Source organism: Crinia signifera, chromosome 3, assembly GCF_055691185.1.
Source record: "Crinia signifera chromosome 3, ASM5569118v1, whole genome shotgun sequence".
NCBI classification, from domain to species: domain Eukaryota; kingdom Metazoa; phylum Chordata; class Amphibia; order Anura; family Myobatrachidae; genus Crinia; species Crinia signifera.
Genome location: NC_139219.1, coordinates 208,936,844 through 208,949,632, shown reverse-complemented (window position 1 = coordinate 208,949,632; position 12,789 = coordinate 208,936,844). Strand labels below are relative to the sequence as shown.

Here is a 12,789-nt window from a genome sequence, read left to right as displayed (position 1 = left end):
TTGCTGTTACAAACAAATAACTCTCAACCAATTCCGCATAAATAAATTAAAATACTTCTGCTTCTCCTTCTGAGGTAAATTAATATTGCACCAGTTCTCTTTCTTACAAATAAGCATAATAATGAATTAACTATATGATCGTAGTCACTAGTCCGCCCACGTCTATCAAAAAATGGGGAGGAACGTATGAAACGATATCAGCCCTGATTGGCTGAAACATGAAGTAACTGCTATTTAAATCCAACGAGGACTCCCGGACGGGTTGCCCTGAGAGAGCCATCCTGCGAAACGCTCGTTGGCCTTACCAGCCGTGTGGTCGTCTCTGTGTGCCGCTCCGCCTAATGTGAATTATTGTCAGCCTCACCATACTAGTCCTTCTACGGATTCTAATGTTCTTGCTTTGTTGTACCCTCAACTGCAGCAGACACCGTATTGTCCGCGCACACGGCAATCGGTAGCACAGATCCCGCAGCAGGGTGTCGTGTCTGCCGCTAACAGTTGTACATTAAGACCATACTTCTGACACTGCATAGCAGACAGGATTCTCTACCACTGAGTTGTCACATTTATTGGCTCATAACTAATACTGTCTTATTAATACATATCAGATCAATAACTGCTCCAGTGTGAACAACCTCAACTCTGCGGAGATATACCAATTATATGGTAATAAAAGGTGGATGGTTGTCATGCAATTTAATTATACAGCTACCACCTTCTATGGAATAACAACACTGTAGAGCAGTGATTTTCAACCTTTTTCAGGTCGCGGCACACCAGACAAGACTTCAAAATTGCCAAGGCATACCAACATTTTTTAATCAGATATTCCAGATATTTTGCATACCATAATGCCAGTTACATGTTATATCACACACATTAATGGCCATTACAAATTATGCCACACATCGTGATGCCAATTACAAGCTATGCCATATACCGCAATGGCCATTACATATTATGCCAGGACTCAACAAATTTCTTGCAAACGAGGGACAATATGGACAGTGCCAAATTTTTCAACATAATGCCAACACACCGCACACCCATTATATAGTATACCACATTACACATTACATGTTATGCCACACACCGTAATGCCCATTGCACATTTTAGTGAACTTTGTAATTCCGATTACACATAAGCCCACACATGATGCCCATGACATACTATGTAACACTCCGCAATGCCCATGACATACTATGTAACACTCCGCAATGCCCATGACATACTATATAACACTCCGCAATGCCCATGACATACTATATAACACACTGTAATGCCCATGACATACTATATAACACACCGCAATGCCCATGACATACTATATAACACACCGCAATGACCATGACATACTATATAACACACCGCAATGCCCATGACATACTATATAACACACCATACACATTTGACACATAAGTGCCACTTACCTACATGCTCAATGCCAGGGGCTTCATGCTCGATGCCAAGGTGGACTGAATTTGCTCGTTGCCAAGAGGGACAGAACTGTGCAGTGGCCCACTCCTGGCTCCCATCCGCTATTTGCAATTCAATGCACCGCCAGTAGTGTGCAGCAGGGAGGGAGGGTGGGAGCAGTAGGGTGGGAGGGTATCTGCAGTGGGGTGGGAGGGTGGCTGGGAGGGTATCTGCAGTGGGGTGGGAGGGTGGCTGGGAGGGTATCTGCAGTGGGGTGGGAGGGTGGCTGGGAGGGTATCTGCAGTGGGGTGGGAGGGTGGCTGGGAGGGTATCTGCAGTGGGGTGGGAGGGTGGCTGGGAGGGTATCTGCAGTGGGGTGGGAGGGTGGCTGGGAGGGTATCTGCAGTGGGGTGGGAGGGTGGCTGGGAGGGTATCTGCAGTGGGGTGGGAGGGTGGCTGGGAGGGTATCTGCAGTGGGGTGGAAGGGTGGCTGGGAGGGTATCTGCAGTGGGGTGGAAGGGTGGCTGGGAGGGTATCTGCAGTGGGGTGGAAGGGTGGCTGGGAGGGTATCTGCAGTGGAGTGGGAGGGTGGCTGGGTGGGAGAGTGGGTGGGAGTACACCATACTAAGTTAGCCGGCCCGCTCACCTCACTCCCCCCCACCTCCTCCTCCCAGTGTGCGTCCGTGTGCAAACCCCCCTCCTGCCTGTGCTTACACGCCGACGACCCCTCCCCCCTGTCAGTGTGCGTCCAGTGTGCCGCTCACGGCTCCCCCGCTATGTACGTGTACGGGAGAGAGACGTGCTGTGCTGATATGTAATATTCATATCTCCCGCTGCTGGACCACTAGCCAATGGGCGCTCGCGGTCCAGCAGCCACCAGTTGATTGGCTGCTGGACCGCAAGCGCCCATTGGCTAGTGGTCCAGCGGGATATATGATAATTGCATAGCAGCACAGCACGTCTCTTGACAAGTGCCGGACAGTGCACAGCGGGGGAGCCGCGAGCGGGCGGGCAGTGCGCACATGGACGCACACTGACAGGGGGGCGGGGAAGCATTCCCGGACAGCCACTTAGCGCCGCACGACCACACACAACCCATGACAAATGATGCCGAGCCGCCTGCCCGTCCCCCCTGTCAAAGTGAACAAAGTGGTGTGTCGCCGTGACCCGAGGCATGGCGGCACACCTGTCAGCTGGCCGCGGCACACTAGTGTGCCGCGGCACACCGGTTGAAAATGTCTGCTGTAGAGTCTCACCACATCATAATCAGGCCTCTGTGTCATCGTGAATAAATTGTATTAAACTGTATATAAAATTGGCTTCACAGGATACGTAAAGAGAAATCGGTATATTGTCACATCTACTAACAAAAGACTAACCGTAACTACTGGGGTGCCATAGTAAATGTGAAGTCAAATAACTGCACATATCGTAACAACACAGATCAGCTCAACATACGGCAAACCATCGGACCGACTGTTTAAAATATGATGCAGCAACTGTGATAAATGATAAAACATATAACATCACACACAGAGGAATAATTGATATTTACCATATATCTGAAAGTCCAAAATCATTAAAAGTGGCACAAGGGTACAACATACTGTTTATTTGCAGAAATGATACAAATTGTATAGTTACTATGTTGCTATATGACATCTGTAAATAACAGAGTCATCACCTGGAGTGAAACATAGAGGCTGACTAACTCCAAATATACAAAAAGGAGAACATTAAAAGGCACACGGAATCCCCACACGTGCTTTTTAAACACACACTTTATTCACTTGTTTGTGTTATATGTTATGTGTTACATATTTCGCAGATTTAAGTAGGTTTGGATAATAAAAGTGACATTTTAGAGGTGTCATATTTTTTTGAGGTGCACTACACCTAGACAAACTTTTATTTTCTTGTAAATAAGTTAGCCTTTACTATCCGTGATGGGAGGCTATTTCACTGGTCCACTTTTGAGACTGCACCACCAGGTCAGGAAACAGGGCCTGTCCAGTATTATCCTAAGCTGATTTTATGTCCTGCTGTCCACGCTCTGCTTTAAGATCCTCAAACATCTGGGTGAATACTGGGGGTCAGCTTGGAATCAGGGAATCTTTGCTCTCATTAGTTTGATAATAGAGCGGTAAGGGCTCCAAAAGGCTAACATCAAGCCTTCTACTAGGAAAGGCCTCAGTCTGTAGGAGGTCTAGTTGCTAATGTATGCAATGGATATGTACAGAGATGCAATTAGCGCCCACGTGTTGACCAGCTCGGATGAAATGTCCTCTTGACAGAGATTGTAAAGAAACACTACATTGGCCAAAGTGATAAAGCTGTCAGACTCAAGTGAGTCTCTCATCTACAGTGGTTAGCTACATAGTAATATCTGTGGGTGACACATTGTGCTTACACCTGCAAACTCCACAAGACAGCTCAGCAGCTTGCTGTTGGATGCATGCACCATCTTGCATTTTGCTGTTGAGTATACTTGGTGGTCTTTAGCAGAGTCCTTGGCAAGAGCATGTAAGGCAGGAATTCTCAACCACGTCCTGAAGGCACACTAACGATCCAAGTTTTAGTGATATCTATGCTTCAGTGCAGGTGACTTAATTAGTACTTCATATATTTTGATTTAAGCCTGTATAACACTAAAACCTGTACTGTTAATGTGCCTTGAGGACTGAGGTTGGGAATACCTGGTGTAAGGCCTAGGTGAAAGTTGTTAGATCAACACATGATAGCAAATGTTTCATGCTCTCACTTGAGGTGGGCAATGTTGTTCTCACCCATTTTGCCTTTCCCCCTTTTAGTCCTAAAGGTGCCCATACATTGTACAGTAATTTCATGTGCTTGGTCTCGATCTCATCGCATTGCACGCAAATCGCATTTGCATTTGATTTTATGTGATGCGATCGGGACCTAGTTCAAAAAGTATGTGCAGCACATACTTTTTGATCTGTGGAATGGGATGTGCGCGGGAGTGCGCATCGCACCCGCAAATCGTACCGTGTAAAGCATCGGATGAGTGAATGTCTCTTGACAGATCTTTCAGTTTTGCTTTTTTGGACAGCAGTGCACTGGGCCCCACCTGATTAGCCTTCATCCGCCTGGGAAACAATTCTACATTCAAACAGCCCTCCTAGCCGTGGAGCGCAACAGATTAAGCTTTATTTTAAGTTAGCTGTGGTTATTATCACTGCAGCAATCTCACTCACGGTCTTTTTAGCATGCTTATGATGCTGCTTAGTTCTTTCCTAGGCAGCAACTGAGGACAGTAGGTTTTTTCTGCCCTTGTAAACAGTAAAAAAAGTGAGAATTTGTCAGCTTGTGCTGGTACACCACCTTGTTCTTTTCCTGCACCTTCATAGATATGTTATTTATGCTATTGGGCGATCGATAACCTTCCCTAAGGAAGAGAATATGTTTTAAATAAATGATAGAAAAATATTGAATTTATTTATATATTTACTTACAATTTCTTATATAGCACAGCATATTCCGTTGCGCCTTACAATTGAAAACAACAGTGAAGATCTTTAAATAATCTGAGATATAATTAGCTGAAATTAAAATATATGCGAAAACTAAATAAATCTTTTCCCTAAGCAAGAAATCCATACCGCTCCTCCTCCTCCTCCTTTCCGTGATTCAAGAAAAATATTTTTCTGAGTTAGCGAGTAATTGGCTCTTTCCACTGGCATTAAGGAAGTAATGTAACAGAAGCTGAAGGTGTACTGAGTCAATATTGAATGTTTGGATACATGCAAATTATGCTTATGCTGTGTACACACGGTCCGATTTCCTTTCCGATGTTGACGATATAGTCAACATCGGATCAACATCGGATGCAGATCGCAAGGGTTTTTGGGGGCGGCAACCCCCTTCCAGAGGGCAGCCACTTGCACACAGCATCAAAACACTAGCCCACAGCGCTCAAAGTATATTGTTTTCCGCAAGGGTTTTAACCCTTGCGATCCCGATCCGATCCCGATGCGCATTCACGTATCAGAAGCCAGAAAGTCATGGCTGCCTTGTCTATATAGTCATTATAGGATGCAAATCGGATGTGCCTTAAGATCCTATCCACGATCCTATCTGATCAGATCGTGGATAGGATCTTAAGGCACATCTAACGTGTGTACACACCATTTGATACCACACCTGACTTCTTTTCATAATACATTTTATGCCTATCCGTTATTACCTGTCTTTACTAAGCTCATCTATTTCTGATATCTATCTATTTCTTATTAATGTAAGGGCAGACTAGATGAGCCAAGCAGTACTCACCTGCCAGCAATTTGTATGTATCTATGTACACCCATTGTACACCTTTTGTGCCCCATAAAAACAGTTAAATTCCTTGTACACTGATATTAAAGTACCCAGCTTCTGTACTCTTAACATGTATTGTATTAGTCTTCCTCAGTTTGGATAGGGGGGGAAATAATTTATGCAAATAAATACTATTCATTGTAAAGAATGCATTGAGCGTTTTGTGTTTTAAGAAAAGTCAAGCCACAGTTTTGCTATGAAAAGTATTGCAAGGATGTTTTCATTCTTGAATAATGATAGGCCCATGTGACACTGAGGGAGGGTCATTTTATTGAGTGTGTAATAAGGTCAAAGTTCTAGCTCTTCACATTTGTGTACACACTTTACTCGTTTCAGGAAGTGTTTCATGTTTTAAAATGAATTCTGTACAAGGATAGGTAAGAGCTGTCACGTTCTATGTATTGAGTGAATCTACTCTATTTTCTTCTTTTTTATTTTTACAGCCATCAAGTTTTACCGTAGAGCAATGCAGCTTGTGCCCGACATAGAGTTTAAAATTAATTACAACTGGTCTCCAGATGGTGACGGAGTAGGAAAAAAATTGTATGTACCAAGAACTAATTAAGTTTTTTTTTTTTAAATCTGTGTATTGTTTTTTGTTGTGCTTGTTTTGCATTCCTTGTGCTGAATCCATGCTAGTGAGGTGAAATGTGGGGCTTAACCCATTCACTGTTTTTCACCTCTGTGCTGAGCCTATGTGAAATTTTTGCAATGGCCACCTATTTAACCAGAATCTGTAAAGAAAAGCGTATGTAGTTACCACAAAGAGTATACCTTCTTTTTCTCAGAAGGCTCTGAAAGTTCACAAAATGTCATTATCATGTTAAATTCTTATATATCATGGTAAAAAAAAAAATCGGTACTCTTTACCTAGAAGGGCGGCCATTGCGGGCATTGCATGCACTAAAAAATCGGGTGCGATGCGACCGACGCGATGCCCACGATTTCCCATAGGGAACAATGTTAAATGTCCCAATTGACCCAATTTTCCTGTTCAATGTCTCAATTGACCCGATTTTTCCATAGGAAACAATGTTAAATGGGCCACAGAGGCCAAATAGGCACCCTGAAGTGTGAAATGGCCCCCACAATCAACGTCAACCCGAAGCGTGGCGAGCGCAGCGGTACGCGTCCTACGACCTTTTCATACCCCCACTATCCACGTCGGCGTGGAGTTGAGAATAGAAAGTGTGGCGAGTGCAGTGGATACCTTCACAGGTATACGCGCCCCCTCGCGGGCTTCACAGCTGTCCGCGTCCCCACGCGGGGCTCGCTGCGCTCGCCACGCTTCGGGCTCAGTGGCTCGCTGCGCTCGCCACACTTTCTATTCTCAACTCCACGCCGACGTGGATAGTGGGGGTATGAAAAGGTCGTAGGACGCGTACCGCCGCCCCTCGCGGGCTCGCTGCGCTCGCCACGCTTCGGGTTCACGTTGATCGTGGGGTGGCGTTAACAATTGTGGGGGCCATTTCACACTTCAGGGTGCCTATTTGGCCTCTATGGGCCATTTAACATTGTTTCCTATGGAAAAATCGGGTCAATTGAGACATTGAACAGGAAAATCGGGTCAATTGGGACATTTAACATTGTTCCCTATGGGAAATCACGGGCATCGCGTCGGTCGCATCGCATGCGATTTTTTTGGTCGCATGCGATGCGACCAACGCGATTTTTTTTTACTAACGATGCCCACAATCAAAATCGTGGGCGCCCTTCTAGGTAAAGAGTACCAAAAAATCTACCTAAGGAGATAAAAGCGCTTTGTTTTTATATGCACCCCGGACTGGTAGAAGAGTCCAGAGTGCCGTAAACCAGGGGTTCCCAATCTTTTTTGAATCACGGCACCCTAGAGTATCAACATTTTTTCACTGCACCCCTAGGCCAAAAATAAATTTATTAGATTGGGTTTATATGTGATTCTTTGGGTCAGGTATGTGGTAAAGGACAGGATTTGCTTCTGTTTGTACACATTTTATTAATGGCAGCCACCAGCATTGCTTTTGCTCATAAATAATTAACCATTAATAATTTGAGTTGGTCCTGGACCACCAACCCAGGGCACCCCTGCATGTGTCTCGAGGCACCCCAGGGAGCCGCGGCACACAGTTTGGGAACCACTGCCGTAAACCATTGTATTTTAATATATACTGTGTATGTGTGTGTATATAATAGAAACTATATCTAGATAGATAGATATTTATTAACAAATTCTTATATAGCGCAGCATATTCCGTTGTGCTTTGCAATAGGAGACAGTGATAAAACAAGCTGGGTATTTACGGGCAGTCAAAGTTATGAAAGATATATATATATATATATTAGTGTTGGGCACGTTAACGCGTTAATATCGCGTTAACGCGCCAGCACATTAACTGCGATTAAAAAAAATTAACGCAGTTAACGCGCGGGGGGAGGGATCACTGCAGCGGCAGGGAGTGGGGAACGGGGCTGGGGTACCGGGAAACGCATACCCTCCAACAGTACCGAATTTGCCGGTACAGTGCCGTTTTTTAACGGTCTGTACCGCCAAATTCAACCTGTACCGAATGTACCGGTTTTCTTAAATAATTGATAGCCGGGCAGAGAGCGCTGTCTGCGCGCGCTGCCCGGCTGGATCTAGTCTCTACCTTTAAGTGAAAACAGTAGCAGCAGCCTGGTGGTGACCCGGTCCCTGCCCTGCTCCCCTCCGTCAGTAATATTATCAATTCCCCTTGTCTGGACGGCCGCGAGCCAATAGGAGCTCGCGGTCTGACAGCCAATCAGGAGCGGCTGCCAGATCACAAGCTCCTATTGGTTTGTGGCCGTCCAGCGGCAGGAGAGTTGAAAATACAGATGGACTAGACTGCTGCTCTTGCTGCTAGGACCTGCTGCAAGGAGGACAAACGCCCCTTTTGTGAATGCATTACAGAACTGATTTTGTTTGTGTACACTGCAGAGTACACAAATGCCATGCTTTAGAATAATCACTTTAAAGGGGGGTTGGAATAAAAGACAGCATATTATGTATACAGTATACCCTATAGAAATGCATCAGCCCTGCAGTAGTACACTCTATATAAATGCATCAGTCCTGCAACAATATATGTCCCCAGACTTTGTACTGTATACAAGTGTTGTCATGTAAGACCATGGAATTACCTGCATATGTGTCTCTGGCACTGTGGGGGCATATGTGTCTCTGGCACTGTGGGGGGCATATGTGTTTCTGGCACTGTGGGGGCATATGTGTATTTGGCACTGTGGCAATCCCCCTTGGCAACGAGCATGAAACCCCTGGCAAGGAGATTTTAGGTAAGTGGCACTTATGTGCCTATTAGCGCGATTAATCGCAAAAATTTCATGAGATTAATCGCGATTAAAAATTGTAATCGTTGCCCACCACTAATATATATATATATATATATATATATATATATATATATATATATATATATATATATATATCTGCACGACATTATGAGACGGATATCCATTTGCAATCTTGACTTTGCGCAGATTCCTACTATGTATATGTGTGTGTGTATGTATGTGTATATATATATATATATATATGAGAAAAAATACCCAGCGCAAAAAGTCCAACAGTCTTAGTATCAGGAAAGGTCCGAATGTCCCATAATGTGTGCAGCTCCAATACAAGGATCCAACCACGAATCCAAAATGGGGTATGCTTGTAGAAAAGAGAAGAATGAAGCGCACCAATCAGCAATAAATTTGACAAATTTTACTTATATAACTGCTGACATACATAGGGTTAAAAGTAGAAAGCTTGCCGTGTGGACAGAGCTATGCAGCCGGACCAAGCGTCGATGGAGAACCGCAGCCAGTGATCAGTTGCAGACGGAGCGCATCAGGACCAGAGCAATCAGCCAGGAGCTTCCACAGGTACAGCCCCGGGCGTGGTTACCTGTTCCCGACGTGGTGACGTCCTGGTCTGGTCCGTGCTGTACCTGTGGAAGCTCCTGGCTGATTGCTCTGGTCCTGATGCGCTCTGTCTGCAACTGATCACTGCCTGCGGTTCTCCATCGACGCTTGGTCCGGCTGCATAGCTCTGTCCACACGGCAAGCTTTCTACTTTTAACCCTATGTATGTCAGCAGTTATATAAGTAAAATTTGTCAAATTTATTGCTGATTGGTGCGCTTCATTCTTCTCTTTTCTACATATATATATATATAAGTATATATATATAACTTACAGGAAGCCAAACAGAAGGTTCTTAATACTCCTAGAACTAATACTCTACATCCTCGTACTAGGGATAATCTTTCAGACAGGATGATCTTGGCTTGCTGTGTTCCTTATCCAGAGGAGTCCTCATTCTACATTCCCTAGGACCCTTACACGTTGTCAGACGGAATTTGATGCAGTTGAGCTTTAAAAATTAAGATCCTCTACAGGATCCGATCTTTTAGAAGGACATCTACATTTTCCTTGATCCATTTTTGGAATACAGTTGGAACTTGATGCAGCTGTGCACTATATGTTAAATATCCTCATAGGATCCGTCTTTTTAGAAGGTTTACATACCGGGAGTGAATATTTTCACTACCCACCTACATACGGAAATTTTACCCCTGAGGAAGTCGTATCGACGAAACGCGTTGGGTGTATTTCCGTGTTCTGTATGAATTATACTGCACAGATGAAAACTACATGTTTTTAATAAATGTTGTATTAAATCAAAAATTGTGAATATTGTGCTGGAATTACCATTGATTTTTGGTTATTGGTCATATTCTGGTGGTGGAATTTACATTAGGGGCGCACTCTGTTTTTCTTTTCTCTCTCTCTCTCTCTATCTATCTATCTATATATATATATATATCTATATATATATATATATATATATCTATATATATATATATATATATATATATATATATATATATATATATATATATATATATATATATATATATATATATATATATATATATAGTTGATCGAGATGTGCAGCACTCCAGTCAGAATCATTCGAAAATCAGCTTTATTTAGAGACAACGTTTCAATATCCAGTCGATATTGTCATCAGGTTAAAATACATCGTATGACAAACACTTTAAATACACAGTGAAATCAGTGTCAGCTGGAGTGTGCAGGAGACTCGCGCCAAACGTGTCCAAAGACAACGTCAGCGTCTGCCTCCGACACACCCCCACCGGCAAAATACGCATTACATCACCAGAAGCCATAGAAACAACAATAACAAAATAGAAAAGCCGTTCGGAATAAAACAAATACCCGTTCAGCCATAAGGAAATAAATATAGACATAGAAGTGTAAAAAATCATGTAGAACAAGAAGGCAATCGGTAAAAGCGCTTGTGGTAAACAACATGCACCGATTGACAATAGTCGACACTATGTCGACAAAACTCTAATTACATGCAATAAAAATAAAAAATACATATATATATATATACAAAAACAAGATCAAAAAAGCAATATAACAAAGCACCAGGAGAAAACATCTAGGGGGAATAAGTCAAGCAATAAGAAGTATGACACCATATCGCAGCATATCCTGTAAGTCCCATATGGTGGGTCAACCAATTAACACAGAGATAGACAAAATTACATCAAAAGCGAGGAAATGCCGGACTGCTCGTTGAGCCCATTCGGAGTCAGGGTCCCCAATCGTACAATCCAGCGTGCCTCGCACTGAAGCAACATTAGTTTTCTGTTACCACCTCTAATATGCACAGGGATATGGTCTATCATGCGATATCTGATGGTGGTCACACCATGTCTCGCCATCACAAAGTGCCGCGCAACCGGCTGATCGCTCACACCGGTTGCTATGGCTCCCTTGATGGCCGATCTATGGGCGGCCATCCTGTCTTTAAAAGGTCTCTCAGTCTTACCAATGTAAGACAGCCCACACGGGCAGATAATCTGATAGACAGTGTAACACGAGTTGCACGAAAGAGTGTGTCTAATGGATAGACTCTTCCCTGTGCGTGGGTGGTTAAACATAGCACCTGGTAACATAAATTTGCAGGATGTACAAGTACATCTCACGCAGCCCAATTTCCTACCCACCGGCTGGTTGGTAAGCGGTGCAGCATTGGATTTCACTAGGAAATTACCCAAATTTCTAGATCGTTTGAAACTAGGCAATAATTTAGTATTGCCAAGTCCTAGGTCCACATCAGATTGAATGATAGGCCAATGGTTGCGGGCAATTCTAACAATCTCAGGGCTAAGTTGTGTGTATGTGGTAACCCACGGTAAAACTTCAGGTTTTAAATCAGAAGAGTTATTGGATGAAAGCAGACTAGTGCGATCTAAACCAATAACTTTAGCTTTGATGGTCAGTAATTCGGATAATGGATATCCACGGTCAATGAACCGTTCGATCATGAGGTCCATTTGATGATTAGCCATCAACGGATCAGAAACAATCCGTTTGATGCGTAGCAGTTGTGAATAAGGTAAACTTCTTACCATCGCTCTCGGATGGCAGCTGGAAAATTCTAATAAATTATTGCGGTCAGTTTCCTTTTTATAGAGGTCAGTGTAAATATTACCATCCTTGAGAGTAATGCTCACATCCAAAAAACTGATGCAAGACTGGTTATAGGTAAACGTAAATTTAATAGAATCCGCACCGGCATTGTGCTGGGTCAGAAAATTACAAAAAATATCAGGTGGCCCCTTCCAAAACACCAGCAAATCGTCTATATAGCGATTATAATAGACGATGTTGCTGGCGATGGCGGGATTGTCAAAAAATAAAGTTTGCTCATACTCAAACATAAAAATATTGGCGTACGAGGGAGCGACCGCCGCCCCCATCGCAACACCAATCTTTTGTAAAAAGAATTTATTATTGTAAAGAAATTTTTTTTTTTCTAAAACCAGTTGCATCAGTTCTAGGATGAGGGAGATGTCTGGACCTTTATAAAGTACATTATTGGTAAGAAAATGTCTAAGCGCCGCCAACCCCAAAGCATGGGGGATGGAGGTGTACAGCGCAGAAACATCGATGGCAAACATCGTGACCTCACCATCGATATGTCCTAAGTCAATGAGT

At 43.5% G+C, this 12,789-nt stretch overlaps 1 protein-coding gene across 2 annotated transcripts in view; it reads left to right on the top strand.

The window, feature by feature from the left end:
• Positions 1 to 12,789, top strand: part of FBXO9 (F-box protein 9) — a 57,246-nt gene that overhangs the window by 13,560 nt on the left and 30,897 nt on the right. For both annotated transcript variants that reach the window (XM_083177337.1, XM_083177336.1), the window contains exon 5: positions 6,196 to 6,295. In XM_083177337.1, the coding sequence (XP_083033463.1) occupies positions 6,196 to 6,295 (100 nt within the window). The remainder of the gene's footprint in view (positions 1 to 6,195; positions 6,296 to 12,789) is intronic.